The 26,165-nt window shown below is 38.0% G+C and overlaps 1 protein-coding gene across 2 annotated transcripts in view; it reads left to right on the top strand.

Annotated features, from left to right (window-relative positions):
• The window catches only part of SPG11 (SPG11 vesicle trafficking associated, spatacsin), a 35,606-nt gene that overhangs the window by 5,955 nt on the left and 3,486 nt on the right, over window positions 1–26,165 (top strand). For both annotated transcript variants that reach the window (XM_040602286.1, XM_040602285.1), the window contains exons 7-35: window positions 46–191; window positions 1,261–1,393; window positions 1,752–1,907; window positions 3,615–3,793; window positions 3,965–4,141; window positions 4,610–4,681; window positions 5,114–5,241; window positions 5,910–6,088; window positions 6,566–6,773; window positions 7,295–7,498; window positions 8,412–8,518; window positions 9,317–9,462; window positions 10,319–10,480; window positions 11,230–11,296; window positions 11,749–11,914; window positions 13,037–13,242; window positions 13,849–13,957; window positions 14,127–14,286; window positions 15,490–15,747; window positions 15,979–16,179; window positions 16,497–16,604; window positions 17,713–17,875; window positions 18,277–18,491; window positions 18,854–19,598; window positions 20,460–20,602; window positions 22,060–22,258; window positions 23,357–23,494; window positions 25,189–25,322; window positions 25,907–26,014. In XM_040602286.1, coding sequence (XP_040458220.1) covers window positions 46–191; window positions 1,261–1,393; window positions 1,752–1,907; window positions 3,615–3,793; window positions 3,965–4,141; window positions 4,610–4,681; window positions 5,114–5,241; window positions 5,910–6,088; window positions 6,566–6,773; window positions 7,295–7,498; window positions 8,412–8,518; window positions 9,317–9,462; window positions 10,319–10,480; window positions 11,230–11,296; window positions 11,749–11,914; window positions 13,037–13,242; window positions 13,849–13,957; window positions 14,127–14,286; window positions 15,490–15,747; window positions 15,979–16,179; window positions 16,497–16,604; window positions 17,713–17,875; window positions 18,277–18,491; window positions 18,854–19,598; window positions 20,460–20,602; window positions 22,060–22,258; window positions 23,357–23,494; window positions 25,189–25,322; window positions 25,907–26,014 — 5,117 coding nt within the window. The remainder of the gene's footprint in view (window positions 1–45; window positions 192–1,260; window positions 1,394–1,751; window positions 1,908–3,614; window positions 3,794–3,964; window positions 4,142–4,609; window positions 4,682–5,113; window positions 5,242–5,909; window positions 6,089–6,565; window positions 6,774–7,294; window positions 7,499–8,411; window positions 8,519–9,316; window positions 9,463–10,318; window positions 10,481–11,229; window positions 11,297–11,748; window positions 11,915–13,036; window positions 13,243–13,848; window positions 13,958–14,126; window positions 14,287–15,489; window positions 15,748–15,978; window positions 16,180–16,496; window positions 16,605–17,712; window positions 17,876–18,276; window positions 18,492–18,853; window positions 19,599–20,459; window positions 20,603–22,059; window positions 22,259–23,356; window positions 23,495–25,188; window positions 25,323–25,906; window positions 26,015–26,165) is intronic.

Here is a 26,165-nt window from a genome sequence, read left to right as displayed (position 1 = left end):
AACTTGATAATGTATTTTTAATTATGATTTGATTCTTTTATTTAGAGCGTGGTCTCTCCTTAGTTCTGTTTGGTTTAACTCAAGAAGAGTTTTTGAATAGATTGATGATCTATGGCAGTGCTGGAGTCGTAGATTCTGTTTGTCATCTCAATGGATGGGAACGATGTTCAATTCCGATACATGCACTAGAGGTAAAGAAATCTGTTTCATGTCTTACAGGTAACAAAAATACTTCTTTAAAGTGATGAATGCAGTTTAGCAGTGTTAATGATGGTTTTAGACGCAATTAGAAGTATGCCCCTCAGTAACTTAGGGGCAAAAAAGTAGCAGTTTAGTCATTAAATAATAAAAACCCCAAGTAACCCAGATGAGTAACCCAAAAGAAATACAGCAAAAAAGTTAATGTGCATTAGAAAATTATTTTTTAAATTAAGCAGTGCACAAAAATACTTTTTAACTGGACCCAAAAGCATTTTTACCAATTTCTGCAGCAGTTTTTGTTCTCTTTCAAACTGTCAAATATTAAAATAAATCCTTGGAACTAAATTTTTGGTTTTATTGTACCACTCTTGTGAAGTCAAGAGGAGAACTTAAAGCTATCAAATGATGCTTGGTATCCCTTAATAATAGGTTATAAATATCTGTAATGTACCAGACCACAAAAAAAAAATCTCCTTGTGTCTCTACAGTTTTCCAGTGCTCTAGTTCTACCTCTAGATGACAGAGATCCTTGTTTTAAAAAAATATTTTTTCCAGAAGTATGGGACTCTGTAACAGTCTGTCCACACCATCACTCGGTACACTGCCAGTCTGTGTTTTCAGCTGTGTTTGGAGGAAGGGACCTTACAGGAAGACAATTTGTAGGATTCTTTTGGGTTTATTTGAAGGGTGTGATGGAAAGTGAATTGATGGGAAGGAGGGTCATAGTGATTTTCAGCTGCTGTAAGCTTATTCAGAGTCCTGATTCACACTGTATTTATTTTATATCCAAAATCAAACTCTATAATAAATTGCTGAATTAATATTTTGTCTCTGAAGTTAAGGGGTGGAGTTTCTGTAAAGCCTATTAAAGGAGCATGGTTGGTACTGAACAGGTCACCTTGTTATTTCATGCTGCGGGTGTTGCACACAGTTTAAATATCTTCTGTATTTTTAGCATGTAGACATTGTCACAGAGCATGAAATAAAAATAATAGCAGTAAGCGTGCAATGCATATTTTCAGAATACATGCCTAATTGTTCTACCGCATGTTTGTCTAGGCAGGTTTGGAAAATCTTCAACTAGACACAGTAGACTTATTTTTAAAAAGCAAAGAAAGTCTTTTCAATCTGTCTGCACCCTGCTCTGGGCCTGAACAGTCTACTGATAGTGCATCCCAGTCTTACCTAAAAAGTAAGTAAAATACTTCCAGGTACACAGAGGTTTAAATGTAATTGCCTTTCTATTTATGGCTATGTGTTTGTAAACATTTGTGATTAGCCTGTGCTCTTGTGTGTTTGAATGATGCTCTATTGCAACTTCTCTACTGCTGGAAAATAAGAGAGAAATGATGCATAATGTGTGTGGGGTTTCATTGTGTTCTGATATTGGCATACGTATTATAAGCATTTTGATGTGAAGGCAAAGCATGTTACAGGTATAGATTGCCACGTTTTAGAAGATTTTTGTAGCATACCTTTATGACTTAAATGTATGTTATCGGTCATACGGTAGAATGCAGATGTTTCAACTTTTTGTGTAAATATTGCAGATTTGGAAGAGCTGAGGCCAGCTTTAAACTTGCTTTGCTCAGCGATCAAAGAAAATGATATGGAGCCTCACAGTAAACACTTTTCTGAGCAGCTGCTAAACCTCACATTGACTTTCCTTACCAAGCAACTTGAAGAAATTTTTGTGCACACAGAGGGTAAGATTACTCGTTTTGAATCATACGTAGTAATATAATGTGTCATTGTTTAGGTAAGTAAGATCAACTGATTTTTTTAATTAAAAGCTTAAATTTGCCAAGCATTAAAGTGAATGAAAGATGTTATTTAAGGGGAAACATGAGAAATTAATCTGAATACAGTGTCTGTGTTAGCCCAAACAACTATGATCAGGCTCTCAGATCAGAAAGGATACTGTCAACAGGATCATTTTGGGATGCATAAGAATGGCAGAATGGGACTTCAAGGCTATTGCTGGATACTTGATGGTAGTGCAGTTAAATGGCTTGAGTGTAGCCCTCAGCTGTTCGTGCTTTTCTCAGTGCCTCCACTTAAAATATTCTGGCATAAATATTTATGTGGCTGTGGCATGGAATAGACTAGTTTAAGAAACTGATACAGCTGGAAAAATAGCCTACCAGGTTATTTTTTATCTGGAGCGCTCCCCAGTTCGATTTACTATGTAGCAACACAGTCACACATCGAGGGGTGGCACAGAAGCAAACAGCAGTGTGTGATGGGGCTGCAGACTGCGTGTGGGAGTGCGTGACTGCTTACCTTGGCACAGTTGCTGAAATGTTGCTCTTTGAACTACAGCCTAAAAGGTACAGGAATGGAGTAACAGCTGGTATACTAGTGAAGTATTAAAATGACAGAATTCCAGAATTTTGTTTTGCTGGAGAAAGCTATGGAAAGTGGGAGGACATGTCCCAACACAAGTGTGCTGTCCTGCTGCTTGGGTCCGAATTGTGCTCTCAGTGATGCTTTTCAGTATGTGGACCAACAGGCTGTGCATGTTAAAGCAGAACTGAATTCTGCTGATAATAGAAGACTATTAGCTGTTATTCTTAATATTTTTTTTTCTACATGATTTTTGGTAATCTTTCTTTCTTACTACATGAATGTTATGTTTAAAAGTCCCTGCATTTTAAATGGGACTTACCTGACTAGTAATTAGTTGGATTAATAAAGTGGTTCTCATTTCATAGAATCACAAAATCACAGAATGGTTTGGGTTGGAAAGGAACTTAAAGATCATCTCGTTCCACCCCCCCGCCACGGGCAGGGACACCGTCCACCAGCCCAGGTCGCTCCCAGCCCCGTCCAGCCTGGCCTTGGGCACTGCCAGGGATGGGGCACCCACAGCTGCTCTGGGCAGCCCGTGCCAGCGCCTCGCCGCCTTCACAGGGAAGAATTTCTTTCTAATAGCTGATCTAAATCTACCCTCTTTCAATTCAAAGCCATCCCCCCATGTCCTATCACTAGATGCCTTGTAAAAAGTCCCTCCCCAGCTTTCTTGTTGGCCCCGTTAGGTACCGGGCGGTGCTGTGAGGTCTCCTGGAGCCTTCTCTTCTCCAGGCTGGACAACCTCAACTCTCTCAGGCTTCATTAGGAGAATGTCTTCATTAGGAGAAGGGGGAAAACACACCCCTGAAGGGAAGAATGTCAGTGAGGATAGGGGGACCTCTCTGGAGCACTGGTAGGACTGTGACTATCCTGACAGCATGCTGATAGTGGTGGACAGTATCAGTACCTGTACGGGTCAAATTGCGATACAGAGCCGATGTGCTTTTTCCTCTGAGGTGTGTTCTGTTTGTTAGTCAGGGGAATGCGTACAACATGGCTAAGCATTAAAAATACTGTATTGTTCATTTCTGTTTAACTGATATCTTGGATGCTCTTGACAGAACCTGATGAATTCCTGCAGAAGGGTGCGGATATTTTAACTGATTACATTATTAAACTTAGAAAATTTATGAGAAGATATCCTCAACCACAAATACCTGCAGTACACATGGAAAATGATCTTGATGAAGACCTACCTGTATTAGAAGAAAGCCACGTGTGGGAAAAACTGACACCAGAGGTAAAAATGAGTAATCCATTTTTTACTGTTCTTATTAAATATATTTAAGGAAATTATTAATATGGAAATATCTTTAAACTATTGGGGGGGAAATCAGTGTAGGAATGACAAAGATACTGACACTGAAGATTAATGAGATCTGTTTGTTCCATTTTTTTTTTCCTTTTTTAGGAAGTCATTGCTGAAGCCATCTTAAGCAACAAAATGCCAGAGGCCCAGGCCTTCTTCCAGATGCACCACCATCCTGCTCACAGTCTTCAGGCATTTATTCAGACAGGTTTGAATCTGGTCTATGATCGTCTTCTGAAGAACAATACCAGAGAGGCCGCAGAACTTTTGAGAAATATGGTGAGAGGTGTTCAGTAAGCATGCTGATAGTTCTTAACACTTCTTTATAACTAATGAAATAAATGAATGCTAAGAGTTTGGGCAACCTTTAGGTGTCTTAGGGATGTATTGATTCTACCACATACATATATTATCATGAAAATTAACTTGTTTTAAATAACTGCTTTGATCACTAATGCCTTCAGAATGCTGAGGGAGCCTGTTTATAAATGTGTATTGACTGATGTCATGGTCAGTAAAGCGCAAAGGTGATTATGGCAAGTCAGGTATTAACAAATACATGTTTTATATCCAGACATGCTGGAGGCATCCTGCAGGTGTTATGACATCTTTAGTAACTGGTGAAGCGAATAGCACAAGCATGCTTGTGAAAGTTTGTGTGCTTTAGAAGGAAAGCAGATGCCTTTATCCTAATGCACAGCTGCATTTGTACAGTTTGCATACAATGAGTATCTTCTTTTTTGTTAGGGCTTTGATGTGAAGGAGGAATTGCGTAAGATATGTTTCTACACAGTTGATAAACATGTACGAGATTTGTTGGTAAGTGCAGAAAAGCCTTTTTTTGTCTATCTGGTGTTCTTAGGTCTGAAGTCTGTCGTATATTTACGCTGAGAGAAAGCACTGTATTGGACACACTTTCAGAATGGGAACAAGCAGGTTTTGTCCCCACATCCTTGCCATGTAGTTACTGAAACATGTCATTGCCATGCCTATGTTCTTTCGTATTTGCAGTTAAAGTAAAAATTGGTTAAAATGTCATTTCTTTGTTCTGGCTCTGGTCTAGTTCTTATCTGCTTGCACACAGCATGAAGTCCTGGCTCTCTTGGGATTTAAGTGTAGTGGCCTCAGTGCTTCCAGTATATTTTCCTACAGCTAGTTAACTGTTTACACTTGCAGGATCACTTACAACTTTAATGTATTGTAATTAGATAAAAATTGTAATTGGAGGTAATACTCTAATTTGAATTAAAGGTGAAAGTTTTACGAGAAGAAAATTATTTTTCTGAAAAAGAGAAGAAAATGATAGACTTTGTGCATCAAGTTGAAAGCTTTTACTCGGAATCCTTCCAAGAAAATAAAGAGATTCAATCTCTTTCCAGGTAATGTGGGTTATCAGTTTTAACTATTAAATAATAACTTTAATAGGATTTAAAATATGCTGGCTTCTACGTTCCATATGATTTACTGCACTAACAGATAGTCGTCTGTAATTCCATTGATTTCACACTGGTCTTCACTTGCGGAAATAAGGGTCAGTGTGGGAACTGATTACTTTTCTCATTAATGTAACAATTGCTGTCGTGTTCTTTCCAGACTAAGTCATGACATACTATCATCAGTGTAACAGAGGTCTTCTGTTCATGTCATCATCACCATAAATGAAGTATTTTTAATAACAAATGATATTATTAGAATTCTTGATCAAATGAAGCATGTTCAAATGGCTCTATTTTTGATATATGATATCCATAATATAGCAAACTAAAGTAACCTAGAAAAATAATTTTACAGTTAAATAATAGCAAAAATGTTACCATACTTAGCATTTGCTATGTCAGTTTTGGAAAAATGAGGTAATTCTTTACTCATTGCTTTCATATGAATTCTCAAACTTTTAGCTGAAGTAAGTCCCTCTACCACTTCTAGAACTCTCTTCAGAATGGACTAGCAAAATTTGTTGATCCTTTAATCATCTTGTATTTGTTAGATTGTGGACTGTTTTTGAAAAGAGTACTAGAAAACATCCTAATGCAATATTTCATTGCAGTTTCAAGAACTGGAGAAAAGAACAAGACTTTTCCAGACATACAGCTGTTTTAGACTCACTGTTGAGTTATGATAGACATCGGGTTCACAATAGGAGAGTCAGAGTGATGTTTAACTGGGCGCAGTGGTGGGATGAGCTTATTCAGGAGATGATTCTTCTCCCCAGAAAACCACGCCAAGGCAAGTATTCTGGTACTAAGAACTTAAATTGTGAATTAAAAATCTGTCTTTGACATAGTCTATTGCAGTTGTGTAGGAGTGATGTTGATATAACTAAAGTTGTGTGCTACCACAGTAAGGCACTTCTTTTTTGCCAGTGAAAATGGGTAAATAATGTGTTTTCATCCTGTTGTGTTCTGGAGGGATCTGTGTTTTTCCTGGAGAGAAAAATTTGGAACTAGCCAAAAGGGACTTGTCTAGTGCATGGCCACTCATTGTAAATGTCTGCCTGCTACGTTCTGTAAAGCTTATCACATTATGCTATTACATTTAGCTTTTCCAACATAAAGCTCTAACAAGCTGTACCAGTATAGTTAATCTCAGCATCGTATTTGCAACCATTCATTACAAATATGTACATGTATAAAGAAATGTCAATATTTCTCTAAGTAGTGTTTGCTTGTGCTGGTTTCATCAGTTTATCTTTTTGAAACACAGAACTCAAGACATGTAATCCTGAAGTTCTTTGGATGCACTTGACAGCTCAGCATGATTGGCTTAATATTTGTTCATGGATTGAAGAATCTGAGCCCAACCAGACTTTGTGTGGACAAGCTAACTGGCCCCCTCTTACTCCAGACATTATTGACCGGAATATGTTATGTAGTAGCTATATGAGAAATGATATATTAAACAAGCTGGCTAGGTATGTGCCCTTAATGCATTATACTAACTTTCTATCTTATGTGAAGCCAAAATCAGATAGTTATGGAAGTACCTGTTAATAACACCTTTGACACATATTAATTTTTAGATTGCATTTAGGGCCATATTTTGAAACAGCACAAACCATTAATAAATTTAATTTTAGTCTTGTACTTGCGCTTCCCATTATCTGAAAACAGTAAGAAACGTGAGAGCAACAGAAACGCTCTGTCACCTCTTTGGTCTTGCACAGTGATTATATCCGTTTCAATGCATGGGTGACAATGCTAAACACATGGCATTTCACGCCTCACACCTTGCTCTCTGCAGTGAACTGTAGTAACTACAATATTGTTTTACCACTGTCAAATGTATCTTGACATGTTGTGTTTGCCTCAGTAGTGAAGTACTCCCTTAGAAGGAAAGGTCTGCTTTATAATTTTGAATGGAAAACACCCTTCAGAACTTGTTAAAGAGATTATCTGTCTAATCAGTGCACATGCTTTTTCTCTTTACTGATAGAAATGGAATTTTTGTCTGCTCTGAGTTAGAAGATTTTGAACTTCTGCTCCAAAGACTGTCTTACCTTGGGGGAGTACTGCAAAATCCTCACCCTGTTCCAAAACACAACACTGCAAATGGTTTGGACTTCCATGCTCGTTTTGTCCTTCACTGCTTAGAACATAATTTACAGTATCTGTTATACACTTACTTAGACTATTACAGGTATGAATGCTTTTCATCCCCCAAATCTCATGCAGATTAAATAATGAAATAGAGTTTCAATAGTTGAGAGTAAGAGTTTTCCTCGACCCTTCCTGTTTGGCAAGTAAGGCTACTCAGGTCACATCACTGTCATTTATGAAAAACTGTGAGGCAGCATGTTAGGTTTTGTACTGTATTTTGAAGCTTTATTCAGGTTGTCTGGTCGATATTAATTTATGTGTCAGTCATAAAAGGAAACAATTAGAGTTGTAATTAGTGTAATGTTATAAACAATACAATCTTAAATGAGCCAAGACTACTCGTTCTTCAGAAACTCCCTCGCTTGAGCACAAGTATGAGTTCATTCTTGATATATTCACAAATAAATTGCTGGTTTCCATCTAAATTAGGATTACTTGCGATTTGAAAGAGAAAGCAATATTGGGTATCGGAACTATATGAATACTTTCTAATGAAAATGTCTTGGCTGTAACTCCGGTCTAACAGTGCAACTACTAAGACGACAAAAGTGGGCTAGAAAAAAGCCAACAAATCTTTTTTTGTTGTTTTTTATTTGTTTGTATAGTCAATTTTAGTTTGCATAAAATGACTATGCCGAGTGGTATTTGTGAATCAAGTCCTTTTGGAAAGTGTTTGGGGTTGTCAGGTCTGGAAGTTAGTACTTTGATTTATGGAAGCAAGCAAGCACAGAAGCATTATGTTAAAGAAGGGAACTGTCAGAGGCACCATATCAGCTAAAGCTGTGCGTCTTGTAGAGAATGGTGATGTGATTTGGCTCCTTCTTAAGAACAGATGAAATAAGCCACTGTAACACCAAGTTGGATGCTCTTAATTTTAATACAGTGTTAAATTGGGGCAGAGGATGGTTACAAAAACTGTATTTTCACTGTGCTGCTACTCATCTTATTTCCAGTTTAACTCCTTCAAATTGCTCTATTCTGGATAACACGGAATTGCATGAAGCACATCCCTGGTTTGAATTCCTTGTGCAGTGTCGAGGGGTTGCCAGTAATCCACGAGGTAGGAGTCTGGCCTCTCTCAAGGGGTGGTCCGATGTTTTTGCTGCTAGCTCAGTATTTGGCACAGCTATGAGTTTAATTCCCTGCTCAGCTGAAAACTTTTTTTTTGACCATGAAAAATCATTTACATCAGCATCAGTTCCTCATCTCTAAAATGTGGGTTGTAATTCCTACTTAAACTGTACATAAAGATTTGGAGGCTGTAGATACGTGAGGATTATTTTGTGTATGATAATCATTACCTCCAATTTGATTATATTCCTAGCAGGTTGAACACGAAGAGAATTCATAAGAAAATGCATATACTGTTAAAATTAAAGCTTCCTCTGGTTCTTGTGGTGTATGTTGGCTTTTCTGCCCCTTCAATTATGTGTTTGCCTTATTTTTTTATTATTGCCATTGAAAATCAGTAGAATTTGTGCCTTAACTCGTTTCACTTTTTTTGAAACATTTCATCTTTTGTAGAGTTGCACATTAACAAATGATAAAAATACGCCCAAGTGAAGCTTTTTCAGAAAGTGTAATCAGTGTAGGATAAAGAATTGAACCAATACAATGCTGAACTGTGAGACTCAATCCAAATTGATCTGTGTAGGTAAAACTATGGTTTGAAATTGGGGAAAGCTCAGTAACATTTAGAACAGTTTATCTGTATTTATAAGTAGATTGAGAAAAATCACTACTAGCAACAAAAATAGAAATCTCAGTATTTTTCATAGTTGTAGAACAGCTGTATTGCATAATTTAATGATTTCCTGTTGGTTTTGCATGAACTTAAATCTCACTTTTTTCTTTTAAGATCCAAAGATGATTTTTCAGGCTAGTCTAGCAAATGCTCAGATCTTGATTCCTAGTAATCAAGCCAGTGTGAGTAGCATGCTCCTGGAAGGACGTACACTATTAGCACTTGCTACTACAATGTATGCGCCCGGAGGTATTGATCAGGTACTGTGTGCAACAAATTATTGATAAGCTTTTGGAGAAGTTCTCACATGGTGTTGAAAACTCAAAGGAATATGTTAATAAAAACAAATATACTAACGCCAACATATAATTTCCCCTCATATAAAAATTTTGTTTTCAGTGTTAGTTGACCAAATGAAGTGAGTAGAGCGGTTCGAGGTTACGAGATTTAGAAAGGCACAGTGGCCATGAGTTGGAGTGTTTAACTTCTTCATAGCAGTTACAGCTGAGAGTGTTTATAGGCACTCGTATTCCTCAAATAGTTTTAGTTTGGAATAATATTTTCAATAAACTTTTTAAATGGTGTGCCTGTATTTGTTAGACAACTAGCCCCTTTTGTAGTCATTTGTAGTTTTTGAGTAAATGAAGCAATGGGTAACTGGACTGCTCTTCTGCTTTGATCTGTACAGGTGTTACTCAGCTTCCATATTTTTGGTTTTAAAGGCTAAAAATCTGGGCATGTATTAAAAAACCTCAGCTTACTGGTTACATTGAGTTAACCAGTTGCATTGTGCTGTAGAGATCAAAAAGCACATTATAAACTATTACACTTTTAATAGAAAAGTTCTTGGTAAATGCTGAACCGCATGTTGGAACAGAATTTTTTAATACAGATAGCTTTTGATACATAGCACAGTATCCTAAAATGTCAGGTACTGTTGAGGATGTGTCTAATATAACTTAAAAGGATTTTAGAGGAAAAAAATGATACTTTATTGTCACTGTATGGCAAGTTCCCGTGAGGTAGTTTGTTTGGCACATTCAAAGATTGTTTTATTATTATCTTAATGCAAGTTTCTTCTTCCTAACGAAATACTTTTGCTTCCTTGCAATATAGGTTCTTCAGAATGAAGATACGGAAAAACCTCTAAAGAAAGTTGATCCACAGCTCTTAAAAATGGCATTGACTCCTTACCCCAAACTCAAAGCTGCTCTTTTCCCCCTGTGTACCTCTCATGGAATTTTGCCACCTGACATCTCTCTGTACCATCTTGTTCAGGTACACAAAATACTTCTCGGTAGTGCTTTTTGGCAGAACAAAAGTAAACTAAGAGGAGCTGGTTTTCAGCTAAAGGCTGGAGGGTGGGGACCATATGTCGTTTCCTTGGAATCCTTAATTTGGAGCTAAAGTTTATGGCTTCATTCTGAATAATTTTTTTAAATGGTATCTACTGTGAGTCTGGCTTCCCCCTGCTCCCCGAGACACGTAAAGGCGTCTGCAGTGTTTAACTTCAGCAGCTCTGGAATATCAGAAAAGTGATACTCTTTCAGTGTTCAGTGGGCAGGTTGTTTAGTTTTACAAAAGTTAAAATGTTTTTACTTGTCTAAGGGAAATTGAAATTTAGAATTAAAGGATAGTGTCTCATGGAATGTCATCACACATTTCTGGGCAAATGTCTTACTTCAGAAATGTGGTATAAGGTAAAGTGAAAGTGGGAAGAAATGCTACAAATTATTCATTATTAGGAAGTGTTAACCTTGCTAAGATCACAGTTTAGCAAAATACATAAGCATGTTCTTTCCCTATTTCGTTAGACCAAAGTCTAAGCCATTCCTTGCATTTGTTTGTATTCTGATCCTACGGAGTAGATAAATACAAGAGAGAACTGCACAAGATACATCACTGCTTGGTATCAGCACAGGCTATTCCTGATTGCCTGCTACCATAGCTTCCTAAAATAGTCTAAAGTCTGGTCTGATGTGAAAAGCTTAAGCTGTCTCAACATATTTTGTTTCTAATCTTTTCAGTCATTAGTGCCCTTTGATCCCACAAAATTATTTGGCTGGCAGTCAACAAATACTCTTGCTGTATCAGGTATGTTACTTTTCAAGTTTTATATGCTTGTCTAGTCTGAGCACCTAGGATAAAGTACCTCCCAGTGGAATCATTTGGCAGATAAACCTATTCAAAAGGCCATTTCCTTTACCAAAAAAAAATAGTGCAATTTACTAAAATTTTGTTTTGAAATTAAATCCTAGATAGGTTACCTTTTTCCATTAAGCTCTTTACAGAAGATTTTTTTCAAAATGTCTGATGAGATAGAAAAGCAATATTTTCCTTTAAAGGCAAGTTGAGCACCTAAGAAGTGATCCAGATTTCTGATTTTACAACGAGAATTGGAATTTCAGTGGGGTTTGGGTATGCTGGGATTTGAATTGGAACAAGAAGAGAGGTATTGGATTGTCATCTCCTGTTCTGTAGCTGAAAGCCATTTTCTGTGTTTAATTCAACTGTTTATCAGCTCCTAATAATAATATTCTTTCTAGATGCATCAAGTGACTTTCCTCATTTTTCATCACCTGAACTGGTGAACAAATATGCTGTCATGGAACGACTGGATTTTTTGTACTATTTGCACCATGGACGTCCATCGTTTGCTTTTGGTACATTTTTGGTCCAGCAGTTAGTAAAGAGCAAATCCCCCAAACAGTTGTAAGTCTTCTCAAACATGACAGTCAGATGGTTCTTTTGAAGTTATCATCTAGCACATAGAATAACATTCATCCTCCCCAACAGCAAACAAGTGGTGTGCATTGTGTCACTAAAAATTTTAGGTGTCCTAGGAGTCTATTCAGTCTAGCATCAAGTAGGATAGTAATCAAATATCACCTAAAAGAAGGTGAGCTTTATTTTGAATTGCCTCAAAATCTGTGCAATGAAAGCAAGGAATGAAAAATGTTCCAGTCATATCAAACACAGGGACCTGAGCCTCTAGATCACTTTGTAGAAAAATATTGCCCCATTCCTCTGACATTTCCTGAGGATGATACTTACTTAGTTAAATGAGTAAGCCAAATAATGTATTGGTGATTGAAGGAATTAAATTTTCTGGCTGAAGTTTCAAAGTCGTGTTCAAAAGCATACGGTCAAATTACACATCTTGTTTGAATATATTAAATTTACTAGCAAGTATATTCAAAATTAATAGGAGTTATATCAGAACAAATCACTTTGTTTCTAGAATGTCTTGTTTATGTATGAGTCACTATTTGCTTTTCATTGTTTCTATGCAAATCAGTTTCTCTTGTGTAAGCAGCTAAGATTTGGGCAAAAAGGAAAACCGGTTAATGTAGACTGAAGTACTTAACAGTTTAAAAGACAGTCAAGGATGCATGATTTTTTCAATTACTACTCTGGAAAAATCTCAGATAACCAATGAACCAGGCACTGCAGAACCCTTTAGGGTATCTTTTTTGCTTAGCGCAATGTGCAAATCAGTTTTGGGTTTTTGATGCTGCAGTGCCTGGATTGTAAGCTCTGCAATAGGACTTCTTGCACTAAAATTGCTAACAGATGGTTTTTATCAATTAGAATATCAAATGTATTTGCTTTAGTTTTTGTTACAATTGCAAACTCTTGCTTATCACATCTGAGGCTTTATTCTCATACCTGTATTTTTTTATAAATGTGAAACTTTTGGTTTGTTAATGTCTTTCAGGCTAATAAAGCCTGTGAGTTTAGTAAACCTTGTGGGTACTTGCTTGCATGGGGAATATTTGTGTTTGAAAATTAGTTAAAAATCATATGTGTTAACTGGTGGTGTTTTTGTTTCAGGATTCAGCAAGCAGGAAATGAAGCCTACATTTTAGCTCTTTCTTTCTTCAGTGTACCTTCAGTAGGAGCAGCCTGTGTGTGTTTTCTAGAATTGCTCGGTCTCGACAGCCTCAAACTCAGAGTTGATCTTAAAGTTGCAAACATAATTTTCAGTTACAGAACTAGAAATGAAGAATCTCAGCACAATCAAATAAGGGAATCTTTGGGTAAGGGTGTCTTTTGTTTGTTTTAAAATAGGGTACTGTGTATTTATTGGGAAGAGAATCAGAGATGGGTTGAAAGATGGTGCCTAGCTTCTGAGGAATGCAGTGAAAACATCCTATCCTTTGAAGAGCTAAGAATTTTGCTCTTTTTTTTTTTATTCCTGCTTACTGATTTTGAAGGTGTGTTTTGAACCTGGCGTGCCAAATAAGGCAGGAAGACTGCGATATGACATGAGCCAGAATTGCAGGAATATCTAATAGACACTGCCGAACAGCTGCCTGAGGCTCTGTGTAATATTTAGTAAGGTTCAGCCTAATGTTGTAGTAATATGACTGGAGGATTAAGCAAAGGAACATCACCAAATCTCTTTTCTCTTTCATAATTGATTTTCAATCAACTACTGCCTTACAGCTGTAGTGAATCAGATGTTCAAAGCTGTAAGAATATTAATTTTATTCTAGGAATAACTTTAGAAAGTCAAATATCTAACTTCAGGTCCGCAGGTGTCTTTTTGTCTCGACAAGGAAACTACTGGTACTTTTGAAAATATTACCCTTACTCTAATCCCCAATAGCATCTCAGAAATAGTAATATGTTCTTTTAAACAGTTGACAAGCTAACAAAATTGGCTGATGGTGAAAAAGCAGCAGCAGCAGCAGTTCTTTTGTCCTTAGAAGAAGCCTTTTGGGATGCAGTTGAGCAGCAAGGAATGAAGAAGTGAGTAAAACCTGATATAAAGGATTATGCTGGCACATTGAGATTGAAGGCTGAGTTTTAGCGTTTGTGTATTCATATATATGTATAATATATATCTCTGTGTGTATATATATGTATCTCTGTAGAAATACCAGTTTATTACAGCTGAAGCTCTTTAAATTCCATGCAGGACATCTAGTGACTCTAGAAGGCAGTGGTCTTTGGTAATGCAGTTCTGTAAACTCCATAATATTGCCCTGAGTACATCTTACCTAAAGGAATGTGCCAAATCCAACGACTGGCTGCAGTTCATCATCCAAACCCAGCTGTACAGCTACCAGCCAGATCAGGTAAGTTGTCTGTGTATGGTTTGAAGTGAAGATAGAGTTTTCCAAGAATGTTCTTTGTGATGTTCAAAAAAAAAAAAAAAGTAAAGGGAGGAAAAAACACAGTCTTTTAACAAGACTCCACATTGTGGAGACAACATAAAATGGAAGCCTCATCAGTTTCCATGGAGTTAGAAATTGTCTCAGGATGCTTGAGATGCTCTGAATACAATAGCCCTTCTCTTACAGCTGGATTTCCCAACTTTTCTTCTTAGCTTTTCACATACCAAGAGAGAGCAAACGCAAGACAAAGGAAATTGACTGCAGAGGGACTTGGCTGTTCAGCAGATATAATAATATGCTTCTAAGAGCATGAGAGCTAACTATTAAAGCAGAAGATGAGGGGGAAAGAAATCCCATTTGGAAAAATCATATGTGATGTTATAAATCAGTAGTGGAGAAAACAATTTGCAGAGAGGAGTGATTTGAGTGTTTCTTTGAAGTGAATTGGAGACAAAAGTATTTGCCAAAAAGGGACTTAATTTTCATTGTAAATTTAGTTAAAATTATGGCATACTCATACTGTTTTTAAGTTTAATTTAAAATAAATTAGCCGTTGTTTTTTTTTTATTGGAGAGTTACCATATGTTCAATGTAAGTTTTAGTAAAGTCACTCATCCTTCCTTTCAAAACTTACACCTATTTCTGTGTAAAAGGTACTTAGGCTTTTGAGAATCCAAATCTTTCATTTTTTGTTTTGAACATAATTTAAAAGTGAATGAAGTATTACCAATATGTAAAAATTAAAAGCAATTTGGGAGAAGTAATGTGAGGAAGCTAACTGTAAAATTCCGGGTAAGATGATACTTAGCAGGCCTAGGATTTTAACTTGCATCTCTTCATTGTTGTCTTGAAAAATACATAATTATACAACAGCAACTAACTAGACAGTTTTCATGTTATGTTCTTAGGAGTACGAGAGAGATGAAAAAAATGAGTGTCTCTAGGAGGCCTTTTAGCTTCATGTAAAAGGAAGAGCTTCAATATTTTATTAGAATAATTCACAGCTACAGAACACTTTTTCCTCTCTAGGTGTCCAGAATTAATCTGAAAAATCAAATTCGAAGTATGTTTTATTTCTTTTCTGTGTATTTAATGCTTCAGTCCTTCCCCCCTGTTCTCTTTGGATGTCTCTCTGTAGAGATGCTTTTGGTTCTGTTTTCCTAGGTCATTTCTATCCTTCAAGATTTCACTCCCAACTTACAAGATCACTTGATGCTGGCGTTGGAGAAGTTATCATTTTTGTGTCCTGATACAGGGAGTCCTGAAAACAGTGCTGCCAGTGTGTTCAAGAGCAAATATGCAGATAGTCTCTTTCAAATCCTTTTTCAATGTCAGGGGAACTCAAACCCTTCACGTTACCTTTTGACTGAAGGACTGAGAAAGCACGCTCCCATTCTGAGTGTTTTAGCAGCATGTTTCCCAGTGAGTATTGATGAAATTATTTATTTATTTATCTTTTAGAGGAATAAGTAATAAAAAAGTGATGGTTATGCATAATTGTGTTAAATGGTAGGTAGGTTGCATTCATTGATTATTTTTTTCCTTGGTTTTTGTAGTAATTGTGAGTGGTGTGGCTAGTTTCACGAAGTGATATATAATGAGGTAATGTTTGTCTCTGGCTATTATAAAACCATCATTTGTGTCATTTGACAGGATGCAAACATAATACATTGTCTCTGTGTTTGGATAATTGCTACTGTGGATGATACTACCAGAGCTGAAGCAACAAATCATATTCAAAACTCAGCAGAAAATCACAAATGGGATCTTCATGACCTATCAGTTATCTGGAAAGTCTTTTTAAGAAAGCAAAAGAGTAAAACACTTTTAAATGGCTTCCAGCTCTTTTTAAAGGTAAGGTGATGTCTTTTTAGTGGTATACTTGAATGTATCCCACATCCCCTTGGAGAGGAGATGGTCTGTAGATTCCCCCTCTGTCTTGCTGTTTGTGGCCTAGATAACCTGGGTGTAATCTACTGAAAATCCTAGTCAAGTAAGAAAATCTTTGAATGGAAGTTCTTCCAATTATTACAAATTTGCAGATCAAATATCAATCTTGCATGCAATTTTAATAAATTAGAACTTTATTGTTCTGGTACTGAGGAAGACACATTCTACGTTTATTTAGGTATTTTTAGGAAAGAATTATAACCTATTTTTGTGTCTTAAAGGATTCCCCTTTACTGTTCATACTGGAGATGTATGAACTATGTATGAACTGTAAAAAATACAATGAAGCTAAAAGCAAATTGGACAAGTTTCAGGAAAGTCTCACAAAGGTAAGCAAATCCATTTTCTCTGAATGCCATTGCCTAGGTCTTCACTTACCAGAATGTGATAGTACTGAAAAAAGGTATGCTTGGAATGATCTAGGAGCCGATTTGTGAAGTAGTGGGTCCTAACACATTCTTTTTATTGCTGGCAGTTGACGGAAAAATGTTTTTGATAATTTAAAATGCACAGTGCATTTTTCTAAATCATTTTGCTTTAAGTTGATATGGTCAGACTGAAATACAGGTCATCCTCCTTGTGCGAGCAGTTTCCTATTTGAAGGTTGGCATTGAGTCAGGTAGGACCACTGTTGATAAATTGGATTATTTGTGGTAAGTGTGGAATATTCTTTATTCTATATTGATCAGAGCAAGTCAATACTGAGCTGATAAACTAGTGACTTTTACAAGGAATATCTATTTAAGTCAGACAACTTTGAGAATGTTTCAAAGTTTCTGAAAAAGTCTGTGGTACTGCTTTAGTTTTGGTAGTTGCCTAGGCTTTCTTTGAAAATGACCCAGTGAACTGAATACTGAAGTGGAACACCCTTCAATCAAAACACTGATTTAGTGGTTGATTTTAAAAGGACCAAAATGTGCTCACAGTGTTCCTTGTTTGTCTCATACAGATGTGTTCAGACATTATTTCAGTTCTTTCTTTTCCATCACAGTTTTCTAGTTCCCTGAATATCTTGGCAACTAACATTCCATGTCATTAGTGATTTTCCTTCCTGCAATTCAAGCTAAGGCTACATTAGTTTCTTTTCCCTATGCACCGCTCACATAGTGGATATGCTTATAACATATACAGCAGTGCGACGGGGGCTATTAATCTAGCAATTTATTTTATCTGACCGTTTCTGATCCTTCTTGCATCATTTATCTCTTCCATGATTATCAGGAATAATTGGTGGTCACCCGGCCATAGAATTTACTACTTTCAGGTCAAAGTCAAACATACATCAGTAGTGGCTCAGTGCCCCCTTGGGAATGGCAGTTCATTGTTTCTTAAAGGAGGTAGATCTGGTACACCTTCCATTTCCAGTGCAATTCCCACCAAAATGCAGAATGTATCTGCAAAAAGAGCCCTAACACCTAAAAATCTTTATCTACACAGCTTAAAACTGAAGATGAAGCAGCAGCCTCAGAATTACCTGTGCAATGGTTGGAATCGCAAGCATTGTTTCTTCTTGAATTGATGATGCAGCAATGTAGAACAGAATATGAATTAGGAAAACTCTTACAGCTGTTTGCTGCAGCAGATAATCTTCTACTCAATGGTAAGTCCAGCTTGCTGTTAGATGGTATTACTGCTTTAATCTAAAGACTACATACAATGTCTTTTCAGTGACTGAAAATGTTTATGTGTATTCATTCTGATTTATTTTTGTATAAAAATTTATATAACCAGACTTGGTCCTCACAGTGAATTGCAGTGGTGAAAATGTAACTGTGTGTAAGTCTGTCTCAGAGAATGATTATGTACAGATGTTGACAAGGAGGGCACAGATTATGCGCAGAAGTATTTTAGTTGTGGATTTAGAGCTTATTTTCAGTCCCATGGAGTCTTTGGAGTGTAAATCTGTGCTCCTCTGGCAGGGCTGCATGCTGAAATAAGTAGCAGAATTTCCTCAGGTTTAAAACCCAGCTGCCTTTAGTTGTTCTTACTCTTTTGAAACAGGCCCTTACGTGAAGAAACTCTGTGCACTCAGTGAGACCCTGAAGGATTCCTCCATACCAATTAATCACGCCATCCTAACCAGTTTCAATATGGAGACATTTCAGAGTGAGTGCAGATCGATTCTGGAGCAGCTACAAGAGAAAGGAATGTTCTCCCTGGCTCGGGAGGTAGCAGCACTCGCTGAATTGCCTGTGGACAACGTAGTTATGCAAGAGGTACAGTATAGTTAAGTAATGGTGTTCACCTCTTAATACTCCTATTACTGGCAGTATTGAGAATGTTAACCTCTCAGCCTTCCCGAAACACAAAATTTTCTTCAAATCGCTTTTTATTTTCAGTGCAAGTACACAAAACAAGTTGACTGTAAAGTGCTGAGCTGAAAAGGACAGTATAAATTCCCTTATTCTCTTACTGGGTTTGCTTGCTATGCAGTCAGTTTTATGGGGTGAGAAAAATAGATGAATTTGTTGCATATTAAGACATTTAATCGAAATTCAGTTTTTCAGTATGCTGGCCATCTAGTGTGATTTTTCCTTTTTGGAAAAATCGTTGTTTAAAACCTCTGTGAATTTTGCAGGGTCTAAGAGATCTACATCGTTTAAGGGACATTGGACAGTGGCATCAAAACCAGACAAGAATTGAATTCTGGAAAAAATGTAATGACAACTTCATGAAAAATTCCATCTCCAGCGAAGCTGCATCTTGTTTTTTTATTGATCAGGCAAACACGGTATTTGAACCTTCAGCTCATGAGAAGATAAACAGCATTATGGAGAGGCATCTGTTGCTTACCCTAGCTGGCCATTGGCTAGCCAAGAATGACTCGGTGTCACTGCACAGATTAGAAGAAATAGAGAAGCAGATCTGGATTTGTCGCATCGCACAACAAACGTTATCTGCAGATGAGGGGTCGGCCAAGTCGAGATTTTCCTCCCCTGTTGTAGCAAACGGGGATCTTACCTTTGATAACTTAGCTAAGGAGTTTTCTTTTTCAAAGCTTCCTGCTCTGAACACACCAAAGTACTTAAAACTAGAGGGCCTTGCATTCAGAGAGTCTCAACAGACCTTGACTAGTGATGAGGAGGAGTCACTCAAATTTCTGATTGGATGCCTCCTTGATGAAGGAAGTGTGCACGAAGCCAGCCGTGTTTGTCAGTATTTCCATTTCTACAGCAGAGATGTTGCACTGGTATTACATTGCAGAGCTCTCGCCGCAGGGGAGACTGATCTAGACAAATTACACACAGATATTCAGACTCTCCTTGGAGCAAGAGAGGAGAGATCTGAAAGCAGCGCATCTCAGCCCAGCAGAGTCCCAAGCAGTAAGTAAACTAACCAATTCAGCCACTTGATAAGTCATACCATTGTTGGCATCCCACTGGATTCTTCCTCTTTTGTTAGTGTTAACTGCCCCCAACATTTCTGCAGGAAATAAGGTCTTCACAACAGTGGGTTATCTTCTTGGTTCTTAAATCCTCTAGTGAAAGGAATTTTTTAAGCCTTGTAATACTTGTTGCTCGTAGGTGCTTGAGGCAGGGTGTTTCTGTATACAGTTTCTGTAGTCTCTTAACTGTTCATTTTTTATAGTTCACAATTCTGTTCCAGTAAAGTAGCACTGAACTTAATCTATGTTCTTGCTTTTGGAATACACACTCTAGTAAGTGTGTTTCTGGAGCTGAAACAAGGAAATGCTTTAATTAATGTATTTCTCTGAATTATTTGTACCTTATAAAGAACTTAGCGTGTCTTATTAATAGCAAGGCTAAGCCTGATAATGTTTATCTATGAAGTACTCTGTGCATATTTATGAAGTCGGAATGAGAAAGCTCTCAGCTGGAACATTGCTTTCTAATACTAATGTGTATAGAGCTTAATAGAAATAGAAGAGAATAAATGAAGCCTAAGCCATCAGAAAGACTGCTGAACCCTTGTGCTCTCACACTGAGGAATTTTACATCTGAGATACCATTGTGGATATTTTGGCTTATTTGTGTTCTGTCATATTGTTAGTACTCTGAAACTTGAAAAGGATTTTAAAAAATCACAAGTATCAAGTTCAGTTTTCAAGGACTGAGCAAGTTTTATGTATTTGCTGCAGATTTCCAGAGTCTTGCTCCAAGTTTAAGGCTTGTTGGTGTTACCTGTCTTTATGAGAAAGGAATTTATAGTGGGTTTTTTTCCAGCATCAAGCTTAGAAGACTGGACACACATCATGTCTCCGTCTCTAGATGATCAAGTCATTACCAGTCTGAAGGCTCTCACAGATGAATGTGTCCACGGGAGAAACTACTGCAGACAGGTTCTCTGTTTGTACGAACTTTCTAAGGTATGTGTCTAGTAGCGTTATTGAAGAAACAAGTGGTTTGTGTCAAGCTGTACTGTGGAAGTTTGTGGAGGAAAGGAAAAAGAGGGGTGAAAGTACTCATCAGGTGCCTGAAACAAGCTCCAGAGGGTGAAATTACCAAGTCTTGTGTGTGGAAAAATGGCCAGATGCTTCCTAGGCATGAAGTGTTGAAATGAACTCAACTCTCAGACTCCCCAGACCCCTACCCCTGACTCCACTAAGCCAGATTTCAGCCTGCGTCTCTTTGATGTGCTTTTTTTATACTCTTTCAAGCATATGTTGTTCATCTAGCACTTTCCTTTAGGCCTTTGTTGTGGGATGCCTTCATAATCAACACCAACCCAGAAGCAGACGGAGATAGCAGCTGCCTTAGAAGTTTTAGCACAGAAGTGCTCTGCAGTCTCCACGCAGTGGCAGCTCTTTACCCAGAGGCTGCTCAGAGGAGTGGCTAATAAGTTCCAAGTGGTTTGACCCAGACAGTGATAGAAGTAGCAGATTGTTGTTTACTGCCTCTCTGCTCCTTGACCTTTGTGCTTGCTGGCAGCCCACCTCTGCTTCTTCTCCAGAGGGTGCTGCTGAACACTTTTTTAGGGTACAGAACCCCTTTCCATGGTACTTGGTCTGTATTTTTGGAACGTTAATTAGTTTTTTTCTGCATAAACACAGCAGTGTGTGTGCTGAAAATATTAGTGTCATCCTTACCACAGAGGTTCTTAGATTTTCCTACAGATTTTTTCATGCTTTGAATATGCAGAGTGAGTGCTTTAGGTCTGAGCTACTAAGAAGCAGTCGTAGGATTGGCTTGTTTCCTTTTATACAGTCTGTATACTTCTTGCCTGAAGCTGGATGTCCATACTTTTGAATTAAGAGTTGATCATTGTGGTTATGAGGTACATTTTTTGATTAATTTGTAAAGCTGTAATATGTTACAGCAGAGCCTTTACAGAGCCTCACCAACTCTTCTTCCAAATGTAAAAACTACTGTATCTGTTTCACTGAGAGTTTGTGATATGGAAGAGAAAAGAAGGAGGAAAAAAGAAGAGGGAAAGGAACCTCCTAAGTAAGACTTACGCAGTAAAACACAATGAAGTGTTTGGGAGGAAATATTCCTGTTTTGCTTGTAGGTATTTTAAGTGTTAAGGTTTATATTTGGTTTGGGAAAGCATCTCTGTCCATGGCAACAGCTCTGTGTGTATTTAACTTCAAATACAAAGTACTCACATGCCATCCTGATTTGGAGAACATTAATACCAAAGATATAAAGATGAAGGCACTGTTAACTGATACAAGTACAGACTATGTTTGTGGGTTTTGTCTGCTTCTCCAGCACTCCCCTCTTGCATCAGCTCATCATTAAGAAGAGGTACTGCAGGTCAGTGTATGTTCTGGACTGGAATTTTTGCTGTGTAGAATCTTCTAACTGTATGTGTGTTTCTTAGGAATTGAACTGCTCCTACAGTGAAATCTCAGCCCGTGACCCTGAAAAAGTGCTTCGAGCAATTCTGTCATCCCGTCAGCCGGACAGGTGCAGGAAAGCCCAGGCATTCATGACCACACAGGGTCTCCAGCCTGAAACTGTGGCAGAGCTAGTGGCTGAAGAAATCATGCAGGAATTATTGGCATCTTCAGAAGGGAAAGGTAGTAGAGAGGTTTGATCTTACATTTTAGTGGTTTTGGTTTCTAAGTGTAGTATTTGTGCGTCTGAAAAACAGTCTTTGCTCTCGAGATACTTGAGTACCAGTTACAGTCAGTAATGTTTGGGCAGCTGTTGTACAAAGTTGTAAACCTAGTACACCTTATGTAAGGTTTTGTACAAATGTTTATTTTTAGTTATTTTTGTGTCCAGTGTGGTGTTGCAGTAGTTAAGGTTTTATTTTTTATGGATGTAGATCTAATGTTTGTTGTTTTTTTTTTTAAAACGGGGTGATTTGGGTTTGTTTAATCATGATCTTTGCAGCCCCATGTCATCTGACTTGGAAAGACTCATGTTCATTTATTTGTGTAAAGCATGGCCAAAAGATCATCTTCCCTTTTGTTTTTTTCCTTTGTGAAATGAGGGATGTTTCTCAAAACAGCAGGAGTTTATCTGGGGGACTTTTCTCTTTGAGTAATTTCTACTTTGCCACAACATCAACCACGAAGTTTCAGGAGAAACAAAGAGCCATCAGGTGGAGATTCCTGAGCCCAGGTCTGCTCTCCTCTGCTCCAACTGTCTTCCACTGTGCTGTCCCTCACTTTTGCCGCTACCCTTGTACCGGTTTACTTGGTTAGCTCAGACTATTTGCTGTGCCTCCTTCAGAAGGGTCAGCTTACTACACAGCAGAAAACAGATCCAGAATAGAAGAGTTTTCTGTTGAGTTTGTGAGTGGAACTGGTTCCTGGAGGAGTATGAATCGGAGCCACTGCAAGGGATGGGTTAGAATTGTGTTCTGTAAGGAAGAGAAAAATGTTCTTTTTTCAGCAGCAGTAGCCTACTGCATTTGTGAAATTGTAGGTGTAATTACAGTAGCAATACGGTTGTTCAGTAGAATTTCATTGGATTGAACTGGCAAAGTAGTAGTACCTGATTCTTAAATTTAAGCAGTAAAATGACAAGTGTCTTTAGAATTGTAGTCCCAAGCCCTGGGTCAGTCTGGATGAAGTTAAATTGGTTGGTTTGGGCTTTTTTCTGTTAACATAGCTGATCTCTCCTGAACAATTAGCACCTGTGACATAACTCTCTCTCTGTGGACGCAGGACAGAAGCAGGTTTTGAACCCTGCAGCTGAGAGTCAGGCGTTCCTACAGCTTGCTAAGCTGTGCCAGGATCATACGTTGGTTGGCATGAAGTTGCTGGATAAAATTTCCTCTGTACCACGTGGGGAACTGTCATGCAGTAAGTAAATAGTGTGTTACTAAACATGGCATTACTTGGTTTCAAGTCACATCACAAAGAATAAAAGCAATGCTGATGGAAGCATCTATTACTGATCTCAAATTTGATATTAAATTAATAGTACATGCACAGTATTGTTAGGTTTGGATTTGGGTAGAGGTATAATTTAGATTAAGCATATTGCTTAAGTGTTGCATTGGTTTACTTACCAAACAAAACACATTTTTTTGTGCCAACAGCTGAAAAATGCAGTCAGTGAGTTACCTGACCTTTTGTGGTTAGATGTTATAGAAGGAGGGTGTTGTGACTTCCTTCATATTAATCACAATTAGAAATTGCTTTCTTTATCCAGTTATTAAACTGGCTTTCTAGATGTTTTGTCACTGAAGACCATTTTACACTTCGTAGCTTTATATACTATGGAGATGTTGCCAATGAGTTTATAAAACATAACCAAGGTACTTAGGTAGCGTTTTGCCGCTGCTAACTACCAGTGGCAAACTGCTAGTTTAAACTGTTTTTAAAGAGGATTCATTATGGGCAGCTCATCTCTGAGGAAAATGAACGAGGGGCAGATTTTGGTGCGAGTTCTCTCATGAGTATTAATGTGGGCAGAACTTGCAATGCTATTTTGGTCAGAGTGGTGAGGAAGGAGCATCTTCTAGAACACATTCTGAGGAAGCAAAGGTGTGGCTGAAGTTAATGTTGAAAGTGTTCCATTAGAATCCAGCTATAATACTGGAAATGTGGAAAACCTTTGTGAGAAAATAAGTAATTAAAAAGAGCATGTTCCATGTAATCGTTAAGTCCCTAACACATTTGTCCTGTTGTCAGATCTTAACTCAGCCCTTACTTTGTCTGGTTAAGTAATATAAGGGTGAGTATTAGTGTTTTCCTCTGTGGCTGACTAAAGCAAGGAAGAGACTGTGAGGAAACAGTGTTAGGAATTACCAAATTGTGCTTGAGGACCCTCCCTCTCTTGGAACGGGCTCTCTGCTGGAGTACCTTTTTACAGGTAGAGGTACAGTTGGTTTGTTTCAAAATGTTGTAAAGGTTTATGCCATTGACAGCGTTCTTTTAAAAATCTGCATTTTTAGATACATTGTGTACCAGCTCAAGTAATACTACTGCTGCTTTTCTGAAGTGAATTGAGTGGTGCTGAGAGTGAGGTCTGGGGCTCCACTGTGTCCCAGTTGCTTTATAGTGTTAGATTAGGCCTTCCATGGAAAAAGGATTGTGTGATGTGCTGGTTTAACTCATTTATTTAGTGTATGGAATTTATGAATGAATTTTCAAACCCAGATGCAAAACCTGTGGCTTCCTTTTTCAGATGCAAAGCTGACTGGTAGTACTGGAGTGCTGATGTATTATTAGACATTTGTCAATCAGCTTTTGGTGGAGGAGGTTGGAAGTTTTGTGTGTGGAATAAAATAATGTTTCAGAAGATGATCCAAAAAATCCCAGACTTTTCCACAGATGAGAAGCCAGACTGAATGCATACTGTTACAGAAACTGTTACTTCTTAAAATTGCATAGGACAGAACCATAATAGCTCAATTTTCTAATCCAGTTCTGCTCTTTGTAACTGGAAAGGTTGCGTGTTCTCTGCAGAGGTGGCATCACTTCTGGAGAGGGGCGTCATAGTAACTTCCTCAGCTTATTAACTGAAGTACCTGACTTCTTCTGTTCTTCAGTTACAGAATTGCTCATTTTGGCCCATAATTGCTTTAGCTTGACTTGCCACATGGAAGGAATCACTAGAGTTCTCCAAGCAGCGCGGCTTCTCACAGATGAACATTTGGCACCTAATGAGGAGTACGGACTCGTGGTATGTGTCCGGGATGCCGTGTGTGTTTATCGAGACGCTGTACGAAGGGTTCCGTGTACCCGTTAGCAAGTAACTGTCCCTGGGAGTTGAAAGTGGGTGTTTGGTATGGCATGCGCAGGAGATGATCCTGACATCACAAGAAGCTCTTAGAGGACTTCTCTGGAGAAAGAGAGGTGGAGATAGTGGAATGGTGAGGCAGCAACAGCCTTGTAAATCAGAATGGGAATGACAAACTAATTCAGCTACTGGTGAAATGTGATTTGTCTTGCCAGGCTGTCATGCTTCTTTAAGTCCTGCCTTGGAAGGACTCCTGAAGTCTGAGACATGCCCACTGTAATGTGTCATTGCTAAAAGGTTCACTCCATATTCTTACTTGGTAAAACTATGTCCTTTCACCTCACAGTAAAGAAGATGAGGTAGGTTGGTTTAAAAACAAAACCTCCGTGGCTTTAAGGGAACATTGTAGCTGTATCAGTGAGGATAGAGCTCTGGCCTCACGTCCTTCTCCCTGGCAGAGCACTGACTGCTTTGAGAGGATTTTTCTGCTTGCTTTGAGCTTCATACTTACACTGTTATTTCCACAGGTTCGTCTTCTCACTGGAATTGGCCGATACAATGAAATGACCTATATATTTGAGCTGCTGCATGAGAAACACTATTTTGAAGTGCTCATGAGAAAGAAATTGGACCCAGTAAGTGGAGGGGGGTAAAAGAGAGAAACTTTCAGAGAACTGTGTGGCTACATCAGAAATGGATACTTACACAAGGTGGAATTACCTGGGGATTTTAATTACTGGGGTGTAGGAAGTGTTAGTCAAGTTTCATAGTAATAAATTAATTCTG

This window comes from Falco naumanni, chromosome 7, assembly GCF_017639655.2.
Source record: "Falco naumanni isolate bFalNau1 chromosome 7, bFalNau1.pat, whole genome shotgun sequence".
Taxonomy (NCBI): Eukaryota; Metazoa; Chordata; class Aves; order Falconiformes; family Falconidae; genus Falco; species Falco naumanni.
The sequence above is the reverse complement of the archived record's forward strand: the minus strand, read 5'-3'. Positions and strand labels throughout refer to the sequence as shown.